Source organism: Melanotaenia boesemani, chromosome 16 (genome assembly GCF_017639745.1).
Source record: "Melanotaenia boesemani isolate fMelBoe1 chromosome 16, fMelBoe1.pri, whole genome shotgun sequence".
Lineage (NCBI taxonomy): Eukaryota > Metazoa > Chordata > Actinopteri > Atheriniformes > Melanotaeniidae > Melanotaenia > Melanotaenia boesemani.
Window position 1 is genome coordinate 21,257,827 of NC_055697.1, and position 27,021 is coordinate 21,284,847.

Here is a 27,021-nt window from a genome sequence, read left to right on the forward strand (position 1 = left end):
TTAGCCCTCTCATTCTCCACCACCTTGGGAGGGGTTTCCCATTGTGACCTAGGGTTCTCCTATCCATATTCTGCACAGGATGTTTCTGTACACTATGTCGGCTACTTGGTTATGGTGTTCCATGTGTTCTTGCACCCTGCTGTGAGGTGCTGGACTGTTTTACGGGCCCTGGTACTCAAGGCTTGCTCCTGTGCTGCCATGATTAGCATCTCTGTGCTGTCCTTCAGTCCAGCCCTCTCTAGCCATTGGTAGGATTTGTTCATATCCGCCACTTCATCTGTCTGTTGGTGGTGCATCCCATGCAGGGGCTCGCCCTCCCATGATGGTTCTTCCATTTCATTCTTTACCAGGTTCCATTCCCTTAAGAATTCACTTAGTGCTTCTTCTCTTGGGGTCATCTTCCTGATGTAGTCATTGGTCTTGGATGTTTCATCTTAGATAGTGGCCTTGATACTAACTAGTCTTTGACCTCCCTCGTTGCGCTTAGCATAAAGCCTCTGGACACTGGATTTGGGGTGGAACCCCCCTTTCATGGTGAACAGTGTTTTAACATCTGTGGTTTGAACTTCTTCATTTGGCCAGCTTATTATCTCAGCTGGGTATCTGATCACGGGCACAGCTGTTAATTGCCTGGATCTTGTTCTTACCGTTGAGCTGACTTCTCAGGACTTGCCTTACTTGTTGCAGATATTTAGCTGTAGCAGCTTTTCTTGTGGTTTGCTGTTTGCTTGTGGTATGTCAAGATACTTGTAGCTCTCCTAAACATCTGTTATTCTGCCCACTAGGAGTGCAATGCCCTCTATATGGACTGCCTTCACTCTCTTTGTTAGCATTCGGCCACATTTCTCCAGTCCGAATAACATTTCCATGTTCCTGGTGTAGATCCTGGTGATGTAAATGGTAAATGGTAAATGGTCCGTATTTATATAGCGCTTTACTGTACCTGGGATGATACCCAAAGCGCTTTACATTATACATCACATTCACCCATTCACACACACATTCACACACTGATGGCGGAAGCTGCCATGCAAGGCACTCAACCACGACCCATCAGGAGCAATTAGGGGTTCGGTGTCTTGCCCAAGGACACCTCGACATGAACTCGACTTGGCCGAGGATCAAACCGGCAACCCTTAGGTTACAAGACGACCGCTCTACCTTGCTGAGCCACGCCGCCCCCAGTGAGTGGATCAGTGAGTCAATATCTCGCTTACTCTTAGCATACAGCTTGATGTCATCCATGTAGAGGAGGTGACTGATGGTGGCCCCATTCCTGGGCCAGTAGCTATAGCTGGTATAGCTAGTCTTGTTGATTAATTGGCTGAGGGGGTTCAGGTCTGTCCAGAACAGCAGCAGGGACAGATATATAACACATTTGATGGAGACTTGTGCAACTGGCTTGAAGTTGGCCTTAAGGGTGGTCTGCCACAGCTTCACTGAGTTTGCAATGAAGGCTCTTAGAGTGTTTTTGATCTCTCTCTCTCTCGCTCTCTCTCTCTCTCTCTCTCTCTCTCTCTCTATTTCTCTCTCTCGCTCTCTCTCTATATATATATATATATGGTGAAGGAAAGAAGAAATGATAGAAGATATCTATATATAGGCCCTGCGGTGGACTGCTTACCTGTACAGGGTGTAACCTGCCTCTCACCTGCTAAAATGCTGCTTCACACAACCACTCTTTAAAATAGCTGTAACATCACTTAAAGTATAGATACATGTTCATCTTTTTGGAAACACATTTTGTAAGGGTTATGTGAAATCCTCTAAGTCTTACCTTCTTTAAACTAATAATTATTGTTAACAGAGCCCTGACATGAGTTTAGTTTACATGTTAGAATGATTTTGATTTTTTATGTAATCAAGCGGTCAAATTTTATTGTGTTTTCTGTAACATAAGCTAAGGGCTTTCATTGCTCAGTGCTTCATTATCTTTCACCCAACTTAAACATACTATCTTCACAAAGCTGATATCAGTGAAAGTATTTATTTGAACAGCTGTATTGGTGAATCAGTTTTGATTACAGGATTGTGTTTGTGATGGTATGGGGGATCTGTTATGGAGTGCAGAGACTGTTGAGTATAGAGTGCAGATAAACTGAGTTAAAAACATTTTGTGATAATTTGTTAAACTCAAATGTTCAAGTGCTCATTTTTCTGATTCATTTATTGCTTATTTTAAATACATTTATAAAATGGAGTTCTAACTTTGCAGCTTTAAACAAAACCACACTGGTAGTCTGTCTTTGTTAAATTGTGGTTTGTCATACGAAAAATATTTTTCTTGACATTTCTAGAAATCCTGTTCTTAATCTCTTCATGTTGAGGTTGTAGGGGGGTGGGTGAGGCTGGACTGACTTCTGGCAGCATGGTGGTGATGGCAGCTCATCAGGAGGTGGAGATGGGAAGGGAGGGTTGCAGCAAAGCGCTCCCCCAGAATAAAGCACATATTGTTTGGAGGGCAACCACAACAAACCCTGCCTCTCTGTACCTCTACTCCTTACTTCTTTTTTCATTTATTTCTTCATCCTCCCCTCACACCTTTGGTTTGATGGTTTCTCTGGTATCACAGTCTGACTTCACCCCTCCTACCATACTCATCTCCATTTCCTCTTGTCATTTTTCTCCTCCTTTCTTCTTTCCCTCCACTTACCCTACCCATCCCTCTTATGTCTCATTCTGTGTCACCCAGGGCTTTTTGCTCCCATTTCCCCCCTCTTTTCTCTGACTTGTTTGTGCCCCCCCCTGCTTCATTAGCTGGAGTAGAGCTTTGTCGCTTGTATATGCTCAGCCGTCGTGCTCTTTCTGTCAATTCAGAGTCTGTCAGTGTTGGATGTTATTGGCTGGATATTCTTTGGATAATACCAAGCTTGTGTGTGTGTGTATGCCAGCAGCCTGTCTGTCTGTATTTCAAAAAGACTTTTACAGTTCTTGCTGGGGAGGCAGTCAGTGCTGAGTGCAGTTCAGTTCTGTTCCAGTTTCCAGTAAGCTGATCCTGTTGGCAGAGGCTGGTGGGGAGACTTCCTTTTCTGGAAGGACCTGATGCATCGTGTTAATGATCCTCTCCCTCTCTTTTTAACCCTCTCTCGCTGTCTCTGTTTCTCTGCTAGTCTGTACAAAGAGGAACTCATGTCATGTCACAACGTCTGTGCAGGGAGCAACAGCAGAAATCATCCAGCCAGCAGAGTGAAAGGACTGCATGGATCACGCCCCCTTCTCTTTTCTGTCTCAGCCTTTCTCTCTTTCACCCTAACACCAGTAGAGCTCTCACTTCACTCATAATCTCTTCCTCTCTGTCTGACCCAATAATTTATTCTGTCTTTTTTTCATCCTGTCCGTTTGTCTCCCTTTCTATGTACCATATTTTTGTGCCTTTGTCTCTTACTCTTTTTGGGAGGAGTCTCCAATTTCCAATCTCAGGTAGGCAGCACCATAACCAGACAAGAATAAACACCCTCACTCTACTTTCTTCTATCATTTCTTCTTTCCTTCATCATTCATATATATATATATATATATATATATATCAACATCCTCTTCCACCACCTCCTCATCCTCCTCCATCTCACTCTCTATCTCTCCACTCTCTTCCTGCCTCCACACCCTGCCTCTGAGTGCGCCGGAGACAGTCGCCAATTGCGCACGGCAAAGGCAGCAAGTGGGAGTGGACCTCAGCAAGCGTGTTCGCAAGCATGTGTGTGTGTATGTGTGTTTGAGAACGTGAAGAGGAAGAGGAGAGGAGGAGGAGGAGGCGAGAGAAAGCATCAGCACAGTCCACCCAGTCTCTCTTCGTTCCTCATACACTCCCAGTCTGCATGGAACAACCTTTCCTTCATTGCTCCTAAATGGACATTTCTGAGGCAATGTTTCACCAGTGAAGGCAGCCGCTGTCTCTCCATTCCACAAGCTCCTACATGCTGGATTTTATGAAAAGTGAGGAGAGGAGAGGAACTGGGGGAGATCTCTGAATATGAGTGAGGAAGCTAAGGAGAAAGCAGGCAGCGGGAAAACAGCCCATCGCAAGAAGAAAGGCAAGAAGGTAAGAGAGAGGAAAGAGCTGTCTTTGTCTTGGTGATCTTTCATGTGTTTGTTCAGAAAGTAAGAGCTGATGAGGTGAGACTAATTGTTGAGCTAGACATGACAAAAACAGTGAAGATCTTCTTGACCATGTTTTAAACAGATTTCATGTCTGCTAATAAAGTCAGTTTTTATTATGTAAGAGTAAATATACTTAAAGTACAGTCTGTACATCTGATTGTTTTTTGAGGGGTTCATAGGTTAGGGGGTTTTTTGCGTGACTATTTTCTGTTTGTTGCCCAAGTGTGACAGAGAAATATGTACTTAGCCTCACCTGGAATGCTATCAAAGCTGACTGAAGTGCCTCACTTCAGTCATCAGTCATTATCTTTTTTTGATGTTGTAACTGGTTGGTCTGGTTGTTTTGCTGTGGGTGACTGACTGGAAGCTCGCTGGTATGTAAAGTGCAGATACTGTTTAGAATGGAAAGCAAAGGGATGTCCTCAGGGGTTAGGGTGGGGGCAGCAAATGCACGTACAGCGCAGGCATCTGTCGTGCTGTCAAACTCCTTCACAGCTGTGTGTGTGTGTGTATGAGTGTGTGAATCTCAGTCACAACCACTGTGTGTAACATGCTATGCTGTTATATTCCTCAGGAGTTGTTTTTGTGGGATTTAATTTAGGGTGTTGACCACTAAGACATGTTTTGACTTATGGCGTGGAATGTTGGTATGAGTGCACCTCTGTGTGGCTTTCTGGATGTGGCTGACGGTTAAAATACCTCAAGTGTATCTGTTTGTGGTACAACTGAAGCATGACTGATTTGCTCTTGTGCCTCCAACGCTGTTGTATGGGAAAGGTTTGATGAATTGCTTTGGCTGATGAAAGCCACTGATCATGCACAGATACACAAAAAACATATCTTGAGTAATATGCAAATGTAACGTACTTTCCAACCCATTTGAGATGGCCTGGATCCACAACTACATTCAATCTATAAGTTTTACAAAGCGAATGGAAAATGTATGCTACCGGTCTCATTAAAAAAATAAAAAGAAAATTTAAAGCATCTATGAAGTGAGCCACTGTTAATGGTGAAGCTGTCAATCCGGTTTCTCAAATGACTGACTAAAGTAAATAATGTCTACACAGTGTCACACTCTTGTAAATGGACCTTGTTTACTACTTATAGACTCATTTAAGAATACATTTATGAAAAGCAAAGTGTTCTCATGAATCATATTTCAAGATGACCATTTCTTTTACACAAGTTGCAGCATATAAGCTCCTTTCAATAAATTTCAACTCCTGTAACAAAGTAATGTGCAATGTGGGAAGGAGGCGGGAGGGTTTTTTTTTGTTGTTGTTGTTGTTTGTTTGTTTTGTTTTGTTTTTATTTTACTTTTTTAGTTTATGATGCACTAGACTGAATGTTTTGGTCCCACATTAAGTCAAATCCAGGTCTAGAGCAGATCACTTGGTCAAGGAATTGTTTGATATTCCCAAATCGGTCTAAATTTAGGTTATGAAGCTTAACTTGATTTGTATCCTTCCCAAATTCAGGTCTTTTTTTACATGATTTTCGGTTCCATATATAAGATAAATAAAACAAGTTTTAGCCATGGCTGTTCCATTTCCAAAGACTCAAAATCTGAGCAAATCTGGCAACCATTACTGGACCAGCGCTGGCCTACCAAAAAGTGAAGTGATGCCAGAACACAGTTAAGTGTGCTGACACTTAGCCTCAGTCTGCATGGTTCACGTGGCCACTGGGATTTTGGCATCAGTTTGTTTGGATCATGTGATGTGCACACTAAAGCCCCTTGAGATGTTTTTGTTCTGATAGATCATGCATGCATTTGATGGAATATTAAATTAATCAAGTAGCTGTGTGTTTGTATTACACAACATAGAAACTGCGTCTTCATTATCTCAATACACACAAGTGAGTCAATATAGGATTGTCAGATCTTGAAACTCTCAAATATTGAGATCATTTTAATTAAAAAAAAGTATGGATAAGGCTCTTCTTCATTAAATGTTAGAGATAAGTTTGGAATATATCACTATCATGGAGATTCTCCATCTCCAACTTCATTTCCCAAAGGATTAAGATAAAGAAGGTTAAGTTCTCAGCATTTTCCCCACCAAGCCTCAAACCGTTATCTCCCTCACACAAGCTCCACACTGCCATGAAACTGAGAACTCCAAAAAAAAAAAAAAAAAAAAAAAAGAAAAAGATTGAAATTATTTTTTTTTTATATACATGTGTTGTTTATTGTGTGCGTTACTCTGTGTGTGCATGTGTGGGCCAGATAAATATGCCAGATGTGTTAATGATTGTAGCCATGGCAACTAGTTTCTGTTCTGAGCGAAAGATGTTGAGGGTGAGACAGGCAGGGGAGAAAGGAGGAGGAGGAGGAGGAGGGAAGGGGTGGACTGGTGAACTTGGTGGCTAGAACAGAAATATATTTTTCATGAGGCAGCTGCTGTGATGGGTGGAAGCTCAAGGATACAATCAAACATCTTTTGACTCAAGGTCCCAGACTTACCCTGATTATGACAGGAGTTGTAAATCAAAACCAATCACACTCTTATGCCTGTTTTATGAATTTCTCTGTTTATTAATCCATGTGTGTTTAAGTGTAACTTAAGTGTGTATTTCAGGCTCTTTGTCAGCACGTTTGTGTTGCACTTTGATGTTCCTTCAAATGCTTCATGACTTCATAGAGGCTTAATGATAAGAATTTGATATAGTGATAGAGATAATGAGGTTTACATAACACACACACACACACACACAAACACTGGCGTACACTGACTATATTAACAGAAAATTCACTTGCTTATATTCCTCTTTGCATAGAAGCTGCCATTAGATGAAACTAAACCCTTTTATCAAATATTTGAACATGTGTTTGGGTTTGTGCTAGTACAATGGGCCTCCACAGGCTTGCCAATGGACATCTGCTTTGCTGTGCTCTGATGAGTTTCAGTTTAGTTGCTCAAAGAGAAATTTCCTCACACATAAAAAGAACAGAAAATGGGAAAGAAAAACTGATCTCCAAGAGAAAATAACCCAGAGGACTTTATTAGAAACATCTCTCTTCCAAAATCCCAAAACGCAACAAAATTAATCTGTTTGACTTAAAAAACAAAAAAGCTTAAATAACTGGAACGATAAATTTTATTAACTCTGAACCACACACAGAGTAAACAAGTGAGCATTACAGAAGGATCTGGTGTGAGTGAGATTAAATAAATTGAGGAACTAGTGCCAATGATAATGCACAGTTTGCCCACATCAGTGACTTCACCAAATAAATCTCCAGAGTGAAGTAAACACAACGTTACATAAGAGATGCTTACACTGAAATGCTTTAGAAACACCATATTTTTTACCAGGTTTATACCTTCCATAAATAAACTGCTCGTAACCTCAAGACAGACTGTATGCTTAAACTTCCTAGTGATTGTATAAGGGTTGTGTAAGGAGCATTTGTGTCAGAAAAGCAAAACAAAAGTTGCCTCTGTCAAAGCTTCCAACAACATCAAGCCGACTGATGAGCAGAGACAGCTGAGAAATGCGGTATCACTGAAATATTCAGATTCTGTCACAAACAAGTCCCTCATTTTGATTATATGTCCGTCCCTGATCCTCTCACTCACGAAACTACAAAAGGCACATAAGTTATTTGTATGCTGCTTAAAAACAGTTGCTCCCTGACTGAACTTATAATATGGTTTAATCGGCAGCAAAAGACAGAAAAAGAATGATGACTTTAGCTTTTTTCATGCATCCTTTCACTTTTCTCTGGACTGCATACATCTTCTCTTTTGTGTTGCCTCTGTTGTCTTGTTCCTAATGAGACAGCCAGTCATCCAGGCAGCAAGGCTTGGGCAGCTCTGTTCTTTGTCTTGGATGGAAAAACCCTGCCAGAGACGGAGAGGTCTGCGTCTGGAGGACTGGTGAAATAAGCCGTTCTGTGACAGTGCCTTCAAAGAGAAATGGCACATTGCATCCCCCAGATAACAGCAGGGCACTGGTGAATGTGCTGATGGAAGACATCATTGTGTGTGTGTGTGTGTGTGTGTGTGTGTGTGTGTGTGTGTGTGTGTGTGTGTGTGTGTGTGTGTGGGTGGGTGGGTGTGTGTGTGTGTGTGTGTGTTTGGAGGGGAGAGCAGTGGAAGTGCTGTTTTTGTTTTTCAGATTACGCTAATGGACTTGGCACAGATCAAATCCTTAAAGAGGTTATGCCTCATGGACTATTGTAGAGAGTATCTGGAAGAAGAAAAAAAAACACTGTAATGAATGCAGTAGAGGTGTTTATTAATATTTTGATAATCATTTAACAGAATACATGATCCTCAGGCATAATGATAAATATTCTCTTTTTCCAGCTGCAACATAAGGATTTATTATTTTTGTCTTTGGCTGCAAAGTCAATATCTTCCTTATAGTGGATTTAAAAAAAAAATTAAATCCAAATCAAATTAATCGATAATGGAAAATAAAAAAACAGGGACAGCTGCTGAATTCTGAAAAGACCAACGTGTTCACTTGATGAGTTGCAAAAAATGAAAGAATGTTAAATATACATTTGAGATATCGTGTTAGGACTGAAAATGAAATGATACAAAACTCTAATAGTTAATTTTTATTTTCAGACTGGACAGATTGTTTCTGTCAAGCCCAAAAAAAAGTGTGGGATTCCTCATCACATTACAGCTTTAGCCTCCCTTGTTTCAGCATAGTGTGATGATGATTTAATATAAAGCTATGCACACATGTGCACATGTTGTTTATTAGTTTGAGTGTGGAGGTGTGAGTAAATACACGTGCAATCCCTCAGCAGCTCTATAAATGCATGTATGCATGTGTGTAGGTGGGTGTATTCCTGAGGTTACTGTGTGGATGTGTTTGGGTAGGTAGGCGTCTTGGAGCCCGGGCACAGCTGCACACCCTGGGGAGAGGGCAGAGGGATCAGCCTGTCAGAGCTCCATCACTCTCAGATGAACTGTCTCTGTTCCTGTCTCTCCACTGAGGAAAGGAAAGAAGGAGGGAGGGAGGGAGAGATGAGGTGGAAAAGAAGGCGAGGGACCAGGGGAGAAGTGTGGATGGAGGGGAAAGAACAAGATTGAGATGTGAGAGTGAGGTGTGAGCTGGGCAGTGACAGAGAAGAAGGAAAGGAAGAGAAGAAGGAACTGTGAAAGAGAACTGTTTCTTTAGCTGTCGCTTCAGAGCTCTGTTTGCAACTGCAGACTACTGTAGAGAAGGTTTTAAGGGGCCAGCATGCTTCACTACCGTCTTTGAAGAGGGACCGTGAGGTAGCCTCGTTTCCACACTCCAAAGAATGTGGTTATCCCTGTATTTGATGATTATTGCTTCATGTACCATGCCATCAAGCTTCACGCTGCAGCTTTGAACTTGGCCTTTTCAAGCAACCGTAAATATATTTGCATATTGAGATGGTTTGGCAACAAGTTGAACAAACTTGGAAAGCATAACCTGAGGAGGTTACATGACAAAGAAAAATGCTATTATAGGCAGGGCTGAGATGGAATTCAAGTGTAGCGCGTGCAAAGAGCTAACAAGCTGTTGAACCAGACCTCATTAACATAATCCAAGGACTTCCCTCTCTCTTCACAAGCACCCAACAACAACACTCAACATCAGCAAAGCCAAGCAATTTGAAGAAATGCCTCAGTTCTTTTTTCTTTATTTTCAAACAGTCTGTGAAAAATTAATCAATACCAAAGAGAGCAGAGTGCAACATAAAGGAGTGTTTGTCTTCCTGTAAAGAATGACTAGAGCCAGAGTCGGGTTGTGATCTCATATTGGAATGTGTCTTATTAAACCTGTCTGAAAACCTGTCTGTAATTAAAAAAAAGACCCAGCAGTATAAAAATTAAATCATGGAGTACTGGCTGATATTTTGGGCCCATGCTTTTAATGACAGTACAGCAAAAAAAAAAAAAAAAAAAAAAAAGGAAGCAAGAAAGAAAGAAAAAAGAAAAGTCACTGAATCACCACAAAATATTAATGTAAAGTACTTTCAGCCCTGGCTGCTTATAGCTACAGAGTAATAAAGTGCATTTAGGTAGCCATTTTCTTCTGTTGTCCATCACTTTTGCCTAAACCTCAGAGCTTTTTCCGATTCCCACACCTCCATCTGGAAAGCTTTTTACATCTCGCTCTGTTGTGCTCTTTTCATTCTTCTCTTTTTCTCAATGGTATGAGAAAAAGAGAAAAATACGATTAAACAGAATTTCACCATCAGAAATAGAAACCTCTTTTATCTAGTTTGGGATCCACCTTAAGCCTCTCCTTGTCTAATGTTGCTATGGCAACTATTAAAGCAGCTGAGCATGATGACAAAAGCTTTTGTTCTGTACCAAAAGCAATAACAGTGGTTTATGTTGACTGTGTTGTCTGCCGACCCTGTTGTGACCGCAGCATTCTCCTACTTTTTAATTTAACATCACTGACTTTACAACAGAAAACAAAAACACTGAATGCAAGCAGATTTAAATCACTGGTTTATTTCTAGACTAGACCATACAAATTTGCAACACAGAGACTGATGATGTTAATAAGTCTTAGGTTGTGATACAGGCAATAACAAAGAGCCCACTATTCCCACGCTGATTCCCACAGTAAAGACATTTGGTCATGTGATGTAAATTCCTGTTTGTCATGGTTGGTGTGCAGGCTGATTGTGTTTTTCCCAATAAATATGCATGGCAAGCATCGTGGGTGCAAGAAGCTTGGATTAAAGTTTCAGATTTGACAGCTGATGGCTCTACAATCTGACCTGAAAGAGGCCTGTGACATTTACAACACTGTTGACTGAAAAAAAGACAGATTTCTGAAAAGGAGAAACTAGGATCTGCACCCCTCTTTCTCATTTTGGTTCTCAGGTGTTGTTTATTTAAGTCAGATGATGTATTCTGGGATCAGGAATACATCCAGTGGAGCTTCGCCAGATGGCTCACCTCTGCTTCCTCCATGGGATGAAGAATGAAAGCATCCTAGTGAATAAAATAGATAAAACTGCAATGTGCTAAGATCCTTCTGCTGGCTCCCAGCTTGAAGATGCACTTAACAGCAGGATCTGGCTTCCTCCAAAATTGAAAATGTCTGACAGAGTGCCACAAAACTGAGGCTTTGTTTTAAAATATAAAGCATATTGTCAGTTTAGCACAATTCAGGCTTAGCTGGTGCCAGTAAACCAGGTGGGGGAGACATCCTGGAGACCTGCTGGGCTAAGCAGCCATTTTTAAGTGTTGTACATTGATGGTCTGTCAGTATCCTTACAATTGCTTGCTTAAAATCAAGCTGGCTCCTGGTGTTTTTTAACATTTTATTTTTTTTATTTTTCTGTTTGTGGGGGTTCCTTTAATGGCTTTGATTAAGTTCAGTTAAATAATTTATTTGGGTAGAAAAGTGCCACATCCTTGTGCCACATGAAAGTCATAAGAAGGTGGCTGGGATGGATGATGGTCATATAAAGTGCAACACTTTCCCTGGAGACAGTGTATTCACATCCTTTTCTGGTACAGTATGTGTGCTAAGACACTAAACACGCTTTGTCTGATGATAAGGAAAGATGGTAGTGTGAGTGATTATGTAGGCTTCAAGTCATCTCCAAATTCCAGTGTCTAACATCTAGGGCAATCTGTTGTTATCTTATTCATGGTTTTATATTTATTTCCCAGGCTGTCTGGTTGCTTTTTCCAGGGGCAACCCTATCAGTGGGTTCTTGAAACGGCACAGAGAGAAGGTGCAGGGGTGGACAGGGAACTGCAAGCACTGTATAAAGCTCCTGTTTTGAGCCCCAAGGCAACTCCACCTGTGTACAAGTGCATCAGTAAAATGGGACTGGAAAGAATGAGTAGGTATTCAGAAGGTGGGTGAAGATGATGGATGAGAGGCAGGAGAGGACCAGAGGGACTGCATCTTTAAAAGAGAGCCAAGCCTAGAGATTCACATCATCTGAAACTAAGAAGTGGATGAGAACAAAACTGTTTGCAAGTGGATGTTCAGATTTACATCTAAAATGAGTCCCTGCAGGGATGCATGAGGAACACTGGGGCTTCACTGGCTGTCATGGCACATAGGAGGCTTCTCTATCTCACAATTACATAACTAGAAACATTGGTTCCTCTGGTCTCTGTGACATTTGTCAGGTTTCACTGCAAGAAGGAAAATTCTCTCCTCATCTAGTCTTCAATTTACCTGCTCTCTTTTCCTCTTACAGCTACAGAGCAGAGGAGCCAGATAGCTTGATATTGATACCTCAATTTCTGTTGAAGACAGACTAATGTGGTTTTGATTTGATCATATCCCATGCTCCTCAGGGATGGGGTATAGGTGGTTGTCTGCCTTCATTTAAAGCTGGTCCTCCATTTCTTCCATTTCAAGTCAGAGATAATTTTGACTTTTTCGTAGCCAATTACTTCATATTTTACTAGCACAAAACAAACTTGAATCATTAATTATTAGACAGTCTTTGTTTTTTATAAGTGAATCTTCAGCTGCATCCACACGTCTCTCCAATACACAACCTTTCACCATATTAGTTGGTTAAGGTCTGATTAAGTCCTTACTGTGAATAAGCCCCTACCATGTAAACTTCATTTTCAGAACAGAAGTATGCAATAATCAAATCAAGCCATGTAGAGTATGTTTAGTCACATTTGACACGTATACGCCTTCATTAAAATATTACATCCTACTAGTTTTCACAGCATCTTGCAACACACATACTGCTTAGCTCCAGGTGGATAGATGTGAGTGTAAAAAAAAGACCAATCTGAGCAGAGGGAGAGACCCTGAGTGATGCTCTTGGTTTTTAGGGATCTGAATACAATGAGAGCTTTGGATGAGCAGAAACTTTGAAGTGGTACAGGGTCATGTAGTGTATACGTAAGGTAAGATTTGGACCACTTTCTGTAACATGTATAAATATCACTTGGATATTATATGTAGCTAATGTACACACCACAACTAAAACAAAATTTAAAAAAACATAGAGGTGTGCATTTGTTAAATATGCTTCACTGTGCTGCTGACAAGGTGTATGGGCCATATTGCTGTGTGCTATTTGTACAATGTGCTTAGTCTCATTAGTCTGGGTAGTTTAGTTCTCTATCAATTAGAAGATGTGACATGTGTGTGTGTGTGTGTGTGCGCACAACAGATAAGCCTTCCAGGAAGTTGTACAGGAAGGCTGTATTAGAAAGTTTGAAAAGTTCAGTTTTTCATCGTCAAGCCTACCTGATGTTGCCACTCTGCTCTGGAGTGCTCTATTTTCGAAGCTTATTTCTCAAAGAGCACCATCGAATGAATGGTTACCAGAAGCGGAGTGGAAATTATGGATTTTAAAATTAGGCATTGATCATAGCCCAGTACAAAGTGCCTTCTTGGCACAAAGGTTTGTGCTCTATAACTGAACTGTGTTTACTGGGCTTACAATAAGCTGAAGCATGAATGTCGCACTGCCTGAGGCTTGGATGAGACATAAGGGAGTCATACAAGGAAACTGGTGATTTTACTGTAACTCATATTTATTTCTCAGCTGAGTTGTGTGCCCATATGTGTGTATATGGTGTGGAATGCCCCTGTGGTTGTAGAAGGCTGGTATGTGAGTTGTTTTTTTTTTGTTTTGTTTTTTTTTTCCTAACAGTGGCAGGGTTCCTCCTGCCCTGAGGTCAGTGACAGCAAACACACAATATGACAACCTCCAGCTGTGAGGGTGTGAGTCTGCTAATGAGATACCCTTTGGATCTGTCAAGTGTGTGTAGTTGTGGGTGTGTATCTGTTTCTTCATGGAACAACCTGAACAGACATTTTGCAGGAGGTGATATGGATTATTTTGTCATCTTCTGCAACATCAACCATCATACCAGCTTTATTGGCTGGTAAAAATGACCCCACTGCCTATTTTAGTGGAGTAACAAAGACATTTGATCCATTTTCATGTATATTTGGGTTAATAATACAACATTCCTTGTGAATGTGCATGATCATGCAGATTATTAGCAAAGAATGATACCACTCCTGTACAGTAGATCATGAAGCTACAGCCAACTGCAGCTTTAATTGCCATGTTTAATTTCCAAAGGGTAACAAAATGTGCCTCAACAAAGATACTGCTCCTGGTCATGTAAAACCTGCTTTACTTGTCATATCACAGTCCAAAATAGTTGATAAACATATTAGCTTTAGCACTAGAAACACTATAAATACATCTGTAGAGTTCTTTACATTTTATTTGACCTCCTTTGTGGTTCTCTGTAATTACACTGGGGCAATAGTAGTCTGGAGGTTACAGAGGTGTGCTTGGGTCTGGAGAACCCAGGCAGTCCACTGCTCTCAAGTGGGGTGGCTGTAGCTCAGGAGGAAGAGCAGCTGGGTTCCAACCAAAAGTGTGTAGGTCTGATTCCAAGCTTCCCTTGACTACATTTTGAAGTGTTCTTGGGCATGACGCTTACATACCACCCATTTAGGGCAGGGTAAGTGAGACCAACCTCACATACCCTCCCTCGATGGGGTGTGAATGTGACAGGTAGTGTAAAGCACATTGAGTGGTCAAGCCGACTGGAAATGTGCTGTATAATTTGAGTCTCACTTGCATTTTTTAGATGTGTTAGTACAACTTTGAGAAAATTGTGTTAGAACTATTCACTCAGTTTATTTAAATCCAGGTAAAAGACCCACCTGTTCCCAGCTGTATTTGAATTTAGTTTTAAAAGTCCAAATTTTTCTTTTAAAGGAGAAGTATGTAATAATTTAACTATAAAACATAATAAAATAGTCATAATGAATAACTAGAGAACAGGAAAAGGCTGAAGATTATTAAAAAAAAAACTTTTTCTAAAATCGTAACTATTTTTACAGTTAAATTTTAAAACTTGATCATGTTTTTTTTATCACTGTAATAATATTACTATTTTTGAGATTACACGGTAAAGTAGTCTGAGTAAAACATTTGATGCATGCAGAGAGAATGAACTGTCCCTGCCTCTTGATGATTTGATGTGACTAATATGAGTAGGTGGACAAAGACGGGAGAAAGGGAGGTCAAATGTGGGCAATATGGTGATATTCAGCAGAGCACAACAGATGTGAGAATTATGTGATCTTGACGAGGAAGCTCAGGGAGCACGGAGGAGAGAGGAAGGCTCTTCACCCACATGTGTCATGAATAAATCACTGCTGTGATTTCCTTGCTGGCTAGCCTAGCACAGACCAGTATGCATAGTTGTAGCTCATCCCAGATGGCCTAGTTTACCCACAGAGAATAAGCCAAGTCATAATTCACCAGCTGGAGACTTTTCCTGATTGCTTCATCCATCATCAATTACCCAGCATGACTGAAGTATGCAGGGGACACCATTCCAACAATGAGGGCATCCCCACTGTTAAATAATACCTGCTCAAAAAACAGGGAAACAGTCTAATTTGATAAACAACTGAAACACAGAAATAATATGGAAGCCATAGCACTAACGAAGCTTTTGTAAAGTAATGTTGATTACATCTCATGTACTTGAATTCTGTATCATTAAATATGGAAGTACTTTCCAAAATCCACTGACTTTCCAGTTGCAGAGGAGGCTGTTATATAAAAGTGAGTGGGAAGACAAAATCACTGCCAAAAAAGAAAGATTGAGTGAAAATTACTAAATGAAAAACTCTTGTCAGTGCAGTAGAGCTCTGCACATACAGTGATTGAGCTGTAAAGGAACAAAAAAGAAAACCATTTCCTCCCGTACTGTGTTTAAACAATGGAGACATCCTCCTCACTGGCCAAGATGGAGAGAGACCAAAAGGTTCTTCGAAGACCTACGTTCCATTCTGGCTGTGACTGATAATGTTATTCACCAGAGCTTGTGTGTGTCTTTGTTACTTGATTAGATGTACGTAAAGGAAATGGAGACAACAAAGGGGATATAAAGTAAAGTACAGCACAACAAGTACAGCTGAAAGCTGACTCCAGTGAACAGCATAATCCTGAACTTATGTTAGTTGAATCACTCACTTACACATGAAACTCTCAAGTCAGAAAAATACAGTTGTCTACTAATAGGTGACGACTGCTCGATAAACTCCATTTGACTGCTTTTGTAATTATTTTAAAAAAAATGACACAATTACAGTTTGTCAAATGCAATTCATGGAGGACCCAAAAATCTCATTATTAGCTTTTGTACATTGTATTTCTGATAAGATCACTTTCCAAGCCACCTTTGTCCAAACATCTGAAACAGAACTCATTCAAAACTGTCTTTTATGTACTTTATTTTTATTACAACACATAATACTGATAACATTTTCCCCATATTTGATTTCTCTAAATGTAAATAACACATTCTCATTCACACCCTGCTGCTTGGTCATTGTCTGATGTTAATGGATTAGATTTCCTTATAGTATCATTTTCTTCGACTAAAGTAGTAATGTTCCTTAATATCATATCAGAAGAAGCACACAAACCATCAGTATTCCTCAACAGGGAACATGAAGGTATGTAAGGTTGCCATTTTGGCAATGGTTTGTCTTGACTAAAAAGATGGTCAAACTTGGTACAGAATAGAATAACTGAAAACAGGCAAAAAGAGAAAAACTTGACTTTTGTTCAATGGCACAAGATGCACAACATAAATTAATACACTGGACTAGATCATACAGCTTGATACATGACCTCCACCTCCATTGCGGCACATAACAAGCTAGAGTATTAGACTGAATGGATGTAGGTTGCATGTGTTTACATTTTTGTAATCAAAAGATGCTCACAAATATTTGCACACGGAGACACAGAGTGTAAGATGTGACAAATAACAAACCAGTGTCGTTCTAAAATCTAAAGCTTTGAGCTTTAGACAAAATGGTGCATTTGTCTTGGCTTTCTTTTCTGTAGTTTAAAGTTTTCATCAGCTTGTACTGATTGCACTTTCTTACATTGCACAGTCTTGCATAGATTGCTGTCACTTTCACTTGATATGTGAGCTAATTATTATTGCACATATCTAATGTTTTCAATGGACTATTATTGACTAATGGTGCTTCACTACAGGAATGATATTTACAGCATCAGTTACAACTTCTCAAAACAGTAGACCCACTCCATGCAACACACCTTCCAGTTTTATGTGCATTAAAATTGTGCTCCCAGAAACTTATATTAAACTCAGCAATATCATGGTTTCTGATTAGCATCACTTCAATAATGACCTTGAACTATGCTTTTGGTCCGTGCTAAAACTTTCAATACATTTATGATGAAATAATATTTCCTAACTAAAACTGGCAGCTAACTGCTGCTCTAGCAGAATAGTCACAGTTAAAGTTGAACAGAGAAAACATTAGCATCGATTTTACAGGCCTGGGACTGAGTAATGTGCTAAGAGCTGGAGAGATGTACCCGACAGTGGTGTGGACGAGGGAAAATGAAGTTAGCATGAATTTTGTTTCATTTTCTAAATCAGCACCAGCAAGAAATGACAAATAATACAAACATGTAGAGATGCCAGAGGCTTGCAAGGCCAAAAAACTTCTTGATCTTAGATGTAATGTTCATGCAACTTTGTCTGTTAGATTGTTCTACAGAAGAGTATTATGAAATTATTAAGGGATTTTCTCCAATTTGTTCAGATTGTGACTGGAGAAGGTGAAGAATCTGTGCTCTACACTGGGACAGTACTTTACCAGCTAATTGGACCTATCAGGCTGCTGATAATTTGTATGAGTGTACTTTTCAGAAAGGCACTGCACAAACTCCATATTACTAAGAGAGGTGATCAAAGGCTGAGTGTGTGTCAGTACAAGTGGCAGAAAGACTGAAGAGAAACAGTGGCTTTTCTGAAACAAGTTGATAACTCGCCTCTAAGCTATTTTGACTTGTCTTTGAAAACTTTTGAAAATCAGATTTCTGCACAAGAAAAAGCCGAAAACTGTCATGGCAGCTTGTCACTCAAAGGACCAGCATATGTATTCATGCCATTGTGTTTATATCTTCAAGAAGAAGCAGCTGAAAATGGTGTCTTTTTAAGAAAAAGTCAATCATATAACATAAGAAAAGTGGCTTAATTTAAATGTTTCTGCTTATTTTAATCAATCCACCTTTCTTTGGGTCATTGCCTCGCAAGCCAAAGCCAAATCCCACACCTTGAGGCAGTCACACTCTGGTTCAGCGCAATAAAACATTATCCACTGTCTGACCTCCTTTTCTCTCCACGCTTTCAGCCACCCAATGTACCACTGTCTGTAGATTTTTCTTCCAACTTCATTATTTTTTTCTTCTTTTGTGCTACCTTCCTCTGCATCTGTCTTCTTGTTTTGTCACTGATGCCTCAGTGTGACAGGAAGAAAACTAGGAAACCTGAAACAGGGCACAGTTTTTGACTAAGGAGCATGAACTCACTTTAGAAACACTGCTTCCATTATTCTCTGCCTGATGACAAACCAGATCACTGGGCAGCTTTGGGCAGAAGAGGAGGTAAAAGAGTAGGAGATTGGACAGAAAATGTAAAACACAGTTTAAACATTATCTTTCTGTGTCTGAGCATCACAATGGGCATATGTGGTTGTATGGGTTTGAAAAATCTGTAGTGGAAATATGTGTGTAATGCCAAGGCCTGTCTATTCGCTCTTTGGCACAGCTAGCAGCCACTCAGCCCAGCATGTGGCATCTGGAACCTGCCTGCAAGCACACTTTAACAAGGCCCCCAGAGTGTGTTTGTGTGTGTGAGTGTATATGATAGTGAAAATGTCTCTCTATGCACAACAGTGGTTGACCATTGTTCTGCATCATCTCTTCTTTTAATGACATTCTGCAGGCCTTTATAAATTGAAGAGACAATCTCACTTTTCTGTTGCTCATCAGTTTAAACAATTTTTGGAAATGTTTTTAAATTAATTGGAAATGGGAAACTTGCAGAACTGCAGAACTGCAGAATCATATAATTCAGTATATATGAAAAAGTTTCTATTTACATACATTGTTTGTACAGTTTTACATAGTAAACCTCTCCCTAAATGTACCTTTGAGATGCCTAGCTGCTCTGAGGCGCTTCTTTAGACCTGACCAAGTTATTGGCATGTTACCAGTATTTAGCTGAGATGATCTTTTACACACACAATTTTTGTAGTCATTTGTTGGTCAGCATTATGAAACTTGTTGCTGGCATTCATGTTGATGATCATTAATTCAAGAGCAACTACAATCTCAATGTTGAGATTTTGTCACCTTTTGTTAAAATGTGTTTCATTCAAGTGTAGACTTTTTTTGAAATACCATTCTTACATTCTTTCTGCCATATTTTGATTCTGACAATTATACAGGTCAAAGAAGAAGCTCTTTATTGCTGTTGATGAAAAAAGAAACCCTCACCATCACCCTCCCTCTTTCTGTCAGTACCCCTGTTCACCTCGTCTGGTCTGGGTCAGCCACTGATGTTTTATCATCTGTTCTCAAATCGATTATTACTATATGTGTCTACAACAGCAACTGCATATGGCTGCATGAAACAAAGCATGAAACAGAATAAATTAGCTCTGTTTAAAAAAGATGTGGTGTAATAACATATTATCTCTGTGGCCAGCTGTTCTCTATCTGATGGAAAAGAGATTAAAAACTTAACATTTTCAACTAAAGGATTTAAGCCTTGGACTCGTTGTGGCAGAGGAGCCACTGTTTGCATGTCCTTGACAGCAAAAGCTATTTCTCACTTTTGTGGCTGCAAAGTTTAACATACACTGTCTTAGTATGTTTATAACAGCTTATATATGATCTTGGTAAAAGCATAACAGTTTTTATTATGGGAGCAGTTAAAAGCACAGCCTGTATCCATATCCTGCTTAGCCTTTAAAGAAAAGTGTTTGTTTTTTTTTAAAAAAAGGCGAAATGAACCATCCTCCAAGTAGAGGTTGTGTGAGCTCAAAAGTGGATTAAAATGACTGGCAGCTCAGCCACTAGTTAAATATGCCAGACTCTGTTATGACTGACATTCAGTATTTTTTCTCCAGCTACTGGTTTTTCTGTTGGTTTTTTTTTTCTTTCCTTTTTTTTTCTTATTGAGGCATCAGATGTACACTGAAATGGTTGGCTCACAATTTCTTGCACATAAACAACACTTTGATCCCAGGAGCTGTGAAAGTGTCTGGTCTGGAGTCGGAAACTCCAGTAGCAGGACGCATGCTTTTCCTCCTCCCTTGTCTCTTCACAGTTCCCTCGTGCCTGTCCTTGTTTCCATGGAGACCAAAAGAGGTGTGGAAAATCCTGAAGCCCCTATGTGGTCGCTGGCTTTGTCTTATGTGTCGCCTGCCACAACCACTTACCTTTTTTTTCCAAATCTAAATGCTTTGCAAAGACACAATTCTGTTGAAATTACCAATGAGAAACAACAGGTTGAGATATTAGATTATTTAAAACATGTAAAAGCTCAAATATTACACAATAAAACAAACATGTTTGCACTTTTTAGCCCTTTTAGAATGTAAACATAGTGTTATGAGATGTGAAATCACCCCAACAGTCAGTTCAAAATAGATTATTCCAGCATAAATTCCCAGATTAATGATACTTCTATACATTCAACTCTTAATGCGATCTAAATTATGACAGTAATACCTCCCTTTCTATCATTCCTCTTGTTCTCTTAAACAATGGCACTGACCTGCTCTATTGTCTGTGAGGTTGTGTCCTCCTTTTCAGCACTGAGAGGCTCATTTGTTGATCTCCTAACTAGATTAGCACTTGTCTGATTAACTGCCTGTAACCCCTACTGCTGCTTGAAGCTGAAGTGGGTTGGGCAAGGCTGCACACTCTTACTATCCTGTCCTAGTTCAGTTCATGGCCTCGGAAAAGCTTTCTCTTTTTGCACCTGGTGAACTTGTGGACAATGTCAGACACGAGCAGGATTAGCTGAAGATGCGACGGACTGAAGTGGTGAGTTTCAAAGCAGAACCTCAAGGGCGTGTGTAATTTTCTAGAGGTCTGTAATTTCAGCGCAAGGGCTGGCCTACTTTATTTCTTAATGTTCCCAAAAATGTGGCAAACAAGAGGCTTACTGACAATTTCAGCATGGTAACCTATTTATGTGTTGGCTGAATAAATGATTGGAGAAGTAATTAAAGATGAAGGTGAGTTAAACGGGATCCATGTGACTCTTACACAACGAGCATGACAGCCAGTGAGGTTAATTATACTGGAATTTCTGCTGTAGTTTACAAAGATTTTTATTTAGTTTTCTATCTTAACTCTTATAAGACTTTACTGTTGGAGCTTTTTACTTTCTCTCCTTTCATTTTTGCCATCCAAGCTGGAAAAAGTTAATTATTAGCTTGTATTTATCTGCTATTGGATGCTACTGTTTTCAATCATCCACTGTTTCTTTCTGTTTTTTTCTTTGTTTTTTTTCAGTGCCACAGTTTTCTATTATTCTTGATTAACATTTTATTCCTCGATCATTTTTAAACATCCATCTTGAAAACATCCTCAAATTCAGTCAGTAACAGCTCCTTGATTGTAGGGCCAAACTGAAGAACCAAAAATGCCATAATCATAAATAAACACATCATCCAATCCTGCTTGAGAACAAAGTTTGAAACGTTTACTATATTTTCATATAGCAAGAGCAAACAGAAATAAATAAATGCATAAAACCTTAAACCTAGAAGAAAATCTAAATAATAGATAAATATCAAAATATATAACATAAATAACAAATATTTTTAAATAAATGAAGTAATACATTAATAAATAAAACATTTTAATATTTAGTTATATGTTTTTGAATATGTTTGTGTATTTATTCCTGTTTGGAACATTTTTTGGTCCCCTGTGCAAATTAATCAGGTTCTAAATTAAGGGAATTGTGAATTATGGTTATGCCTCTTGTCCTTCTTGTTATCCAGTGGGATTTAGGAAAAACTTCTAAAGTGCCTCTTTAAAAAATCTTTAAAAAGTTGTTTAATTGTAATTTAAGGAGTAATAGACTAAGTGTCACTGATACAGTGTTATTGAACATGTCTTTTATAATCTTACCTTTAGGTTTAAACGTTAATGCATTAACAGTAAGAGTTACAATATTCATTTTTATCATAGTTATATAGAGTTCACCATTGATCCTAAAGGGCACCTACAAGTGGTTGTTCTGATTGAAATTAAATTTTTGAATCCTGTTTCCCCATGTGTAGCATTTCCCTTCAAATATCAAGCAGTAGATGGCCTATACCCAAGGGACTTCCATTCCCCCCTTTGACCCATCACCTTTTCATTCTGGCTCCTGTTTGAGTCATCATGACAGGTTGAACTCTAACAACGTGAAGATGAGGACACAATATAAACGGGTTGAGGCAAGCAAGTCACAGTGGGGGTTTGAGACAGAAAGATACACGCATGGCTGGACAAATTTTTCCTCCAAGTGCTGGAGTTGGGATGACAGCCATCGTGTGGAGACTGGGGACAATGAGCTGAGGGAGAATTGTGTATGGCCTTTGCAGCAATACTCCCTACACTATGCAATCACTCAGGCCGTTCACTAGAGTGACAGTTCAGGAAATTTCCTCTGATGTAGGACTGGGTCCCCAGCTGTCAAGATGGAGAAGCAGGGATGGGTTGGGTGGAGTGAAATGAGAAGGAGAATGAAGAGCACTGGGCATTGCTTATCAGATTTGGTAAAACTTTGCAGCTTTATGTCTTGTGAGAGCGAACACTGATAAGTTTGGTCCCTTCCTTTCGTTGTCTGCATATGTGCATTATTGCTTTCAGAGAAGAAACAAATGATAACTTCATTGCGATGTTGGCAGCAAGAGACTCATTGTGTAAAGAGACTTTTTCTCAACTCGCTAAGATGAGGGGATGCTTTCTGAATTTTGTTTATAATTTACTGTCAGTGTTTTGAATACCAATGGATTTTCTGTCTGGAGAGTGCCCAGACCAGAAATTGGTCTTTAGCATTGCTCAGTGACTTATTTTCTGATTCGTCTAGATGTGTTTCACTGATGCTCAGTTTTCAATGTATAGTTTTGGTTTGTTTTTGTTTTTTTAAGGGGATTTTATATCCATTACATCTACATCAAAATTGGAGATAGATTTTAGGGATTACAAAAGTTTATGGGCTTAAATGCAACTAGGAAAATTAGCTTAACTATGAATGTCCCTCTTTAATACCTTCTGTCTTCTGTTGATTGTTGTGGGTCAGCTTGCTTTTAGTTTTTTCTTCATCAAGTGCTTAAGCAGGTAAAGAGCAGGAGAATGCCCCAGGTACTGAAGAATATTTAAATGATTTACCTTCAAAAACACCTGGGTTTTTTCTTTAGTATTTTTGGAGTCTAAGCCCTGTCCAGTCCTCTTAGATGCATTTGGTTGAATCTGACCTGGCAGAATCTGACATGGTGGAATATCTCTGTACACTTCAGAATTTATCCCTCTGCTTCTTAAACACTGGAAGCCATGTGTGCCCATACCATCACACTCCCTTTGTGTTTCAGATGATTTTGCATGCTTTTGGTCACCATTCTAAGCCTTTCCATTTTTTTTCTTATCATTCTACAACAGGTTTATTCCAGTTTCATACACGATATTTCAGATATTGCTGTTGTTGCGTTTTCATTTGTATTTTTCTTTTTTTTTTTCTTTTTTTTTTTTTCCGTTCTTGAAGCTTATAAGTGGTTTGCATCTTCTGGTAAATCTCATCTTAAATCTTCTCTTTGTGGTAGACATGGATAATGAAATCAATTTATTTAATTATTATTTTGTTTGTTAGTTATTTATTACCACAAATACGATCCTAGGATCATCCAAAACAGTGGGCGTTCAGGACTTGTTATGCCACTGAGGTCTCCATTGAGTTTGTTTGATTTCAGTATATATGAAAATGTTGATTTGCATATGTATATATATATATATATATATATATATATATATATACAGACAATATTCTTAATTAAATAGCCTTGTTGGGTTTGTGCAGATGCAGCTACTTGGAACTGCTTGCCACTGTCAAAGAACAGCTGATTTCAAGCCAATTTCAGTCACAGACCTGGCAGACAGTTGGCTGGGAACTGAATGACCCATGTAGGAAGTAGCCAGCCATTCAAAATGGCTGTATATGCATTTCATCTAGGCTGTGGATGTAAACAAACTGACTGAAGGGTCATGTCATGGGGTCATTTCATCATGGGTCAGTGGTCTCCAAATTGCTCTTGGAATTTACTTTAGCTTAGGAAGCAGTAATGAAGGAAACACATACATCTGACCATTATTTAGCTTTTGTGCCAATTGTTCAGTTTTCAATTGCTTTAAGTGCAAGGTCATATATCAAACGGGTGGAATTCTTTAACCCTTTCTTCATTGGTGAATACTTTTGGATAGTTGCTAAAACAGTAAAAACTGTGTGAGTTTACAAATATATACAACTTAACTTATGAGACAGAAATACACTGAAACAGTCCTAAAGTTTGTAATATGGTTAGGGTAAGGACCTGACATTTACGCCATCTCTGTCTTGCCCTACCCTTTTCTTAAAATTCCAAACCATCCAGTGAGTGTGTGCATGCATGTGATTAAGCATAGTGATCATTGCTAAGGTGTGAGAAAGATGAGGCGATAAGATGCATGTGACATGGACTTTGTTAGCATTTTATGTACAGCATACATGCGCTTGCACTGATACTGTGAAGAGTTTGCTGCTCTGCTGTTACTGTGCAAATGCGATTAGCTGATTTACATCCAATTAAAACATCAAAAAAACTCTTACAGTAACCTTTCCATGCTGTCCAATTTCCAGATACAATATCATACAGCATGTCGACCTTTTGGCAACTCTATACAAGTAGTGGAATGAGCCAAGCATAGTAGCGCTACATTTCCATTACCAAGAGTCGTCTGCCTGGATGGCAAGCATCTTTGGATGACAGTCGACCTCTTCTTTCCAGTAAATGAAAATGAAGCCTGGATGTGAGAAAACGTTTTAGCTGTTACTGTTACTAGGCCAAATGCTACTACAAGAAAGCCTGGGCTTGATTCAGAGGTTACTATGGGAAAACTTGGGCTTGATTCTGGTTTTTAGAGTTTAATTTTTGTGTCACCCAGCATGTGTGCATTTTGATAGGAAACATGTTCAGGAATTAACATTTGAGACACAGAAAGCAGTTCACAGAGACTATACGTTGAACTTCGAGGTTGACTTGTTAAAAAAATTTTCTGTATAAATCCATGTTCACTGGATTACTTATGTTCTTGTACAATGTTGAATAAATCTTTTTGCTTATTGTACAGCAACATACATTGATATTGTAATGCAGTGCAACATTTTGCACTGTGGTTAAAATTTCTGGTTAAAATACAAAGTGTCCATGATAAGGCGGCATTTGAAAGCAACAATATAATTGTGTGTGAGTTTGTTCAGGTGTCTTCATGCTTGACTGTGTGTGTACACACACAGTAACACAGAGCTTCAGGGTTTGATAGGTCTGACAGTACTTTCCAGGTGGTTGCATTGAATGTTTGTGTGTGTGTGTGTGTGTTATGATACTCTGATATGCATCTGGCATCCTCCACGAGAGTGAGCAAGGCTCCCTAGGCACAGTGCTTCTTGGCACATCGCTATGATCCCTTCATGACAGGGAAACTTGACACTGGGGAGGATATTCCACTGCCCAGCAGCTTGGGGAGTGTAACAAGACTACACAAACATCCAGGTCCTACAGCGACAGCTACAGATATTGTTGAACTACACAAAGCTTCACACACTCCTTCTCCACCCAACAGAAAAGTCCATACAAAAACTTCATACACACAATAGATAAAATTGAAGTTTATAGATGTTTATAGCAAAGCTGTGCACACCCCGAGCTCAGACCTATCCTAATAAACACTTCCATTACTGAGTGGACAGCGAGATGATTGGCAAACAGAAAGCATTACACCAGCACTTTCAGGCATATGGCATGCAGACCCACTGATGGGTACACACATATGGTGCTGGTGGCTTCTGCTGCTTCGCATGGGAGGAACACTGTGCTTGCCTTTGATCAGACTCCAAATCACAGAGCACAGCACACAAAGTACAGCCTAAAAAATCTCTCACTGTTTAGGTTGCATCAATTTGGCTCATTATTAGAAAATAAATCCAAAGGAAATCTTTTCTAACTCCCTAACCGCTACGGCTTCACAATCATGGAATCAAGTCAACAAAACAGTAATGATCCAGTGCTGGAGAGTGTTTTTCTATGACATCATTTGTATTTTTAATGGGGTGTTGCTTTTGTTTATGTGTTTATATAATTTGGAGTTTTAGACTGATTAAAGTTTATAGTCCATTTCCTTTTTTCATTAACTTGGTAACCTGAACATTTTGGTGTTATATCTGAACTACCCTCTTGGTGCTTTTAAGTAACATTTTGAGAGATTATAATTGAGTAGGTTGGGCCTTGGGACTTATATAGTCCATATAGCTTTCAACATGACTTAAGTGTGAACTTCTGTAGTCACATTAATGGACACATGCACAGCAGTGGTGGGTTAATTTAATTTCTGACCAGTTGTTCAGAGGCGTCTGACAGGTCATGATGGATCATGAAGGGTCTACTGCCCTTCTTTTCTCACAATAATTATCTGCAGCAATGAATATTTTGTCACTTGACTTAATGAAATGTTGATTACTCCATTTTATTTGACTGCAAAGAGAAATGATTTTGACTTGCTGAACTTTCTAATTCTGACTATATATAAGTATATTTAACTGCTCCCCTTCACAAACATATTATGTAACACAAAAATCTGTTATTTGCTTGATTCAAATTTGTACGAAAAAAAAGTAACTCTAGAAGGGCTTGAAGTTATGCTGCATTTCATCTTTTGGCAGCCTGCTGTGTGCAGAGACTATGTCCTCAGGTGAAGTAAATCTCAAGGTTTTTTCCTTGAAATAACTATAGTTACTTTAAATGTAATTAAATGCAATTTCAGCCACTTTGCTCCTCTTTTGCTGT

The 27,021-nt window shown here is 39.3% G+C and overlaps 1 protein-coding gene across 8 annotated transcripts in view; it reads left to right on the forward strand.

Moving 5' to 3' along the window:
* The first annotated feature begins 3,735 nt into the window (after positions 1-3,735).
* Positions 3,736-27,021, forward strand: part of LOC121656166 (ankyrin-3-like) — a 129,715-nt gene continuing 106,429 nt past the window's right edge. For 5 of the 8 annotated variants that reach the window (XM_042011237.1, XM_042011236.1, XM_042011242.1 and 2 more), the window contains exon 1: positions 3,736-4,039. In XM_042011237.1, coding sequence (XP_041867171.1) covers positions 3,971-4,039 — 69 coding nt within the window. In that variant the 5' untranslated portion in view covers positions 3,736-3,970. The remainder of the gene's footprint in view (positions 4,040-27,021) is intronic. The other 3 variants (XM_042011240.1, XM_042011243.1, XM_042011235.1) reach the window with 2 other exon arrangements.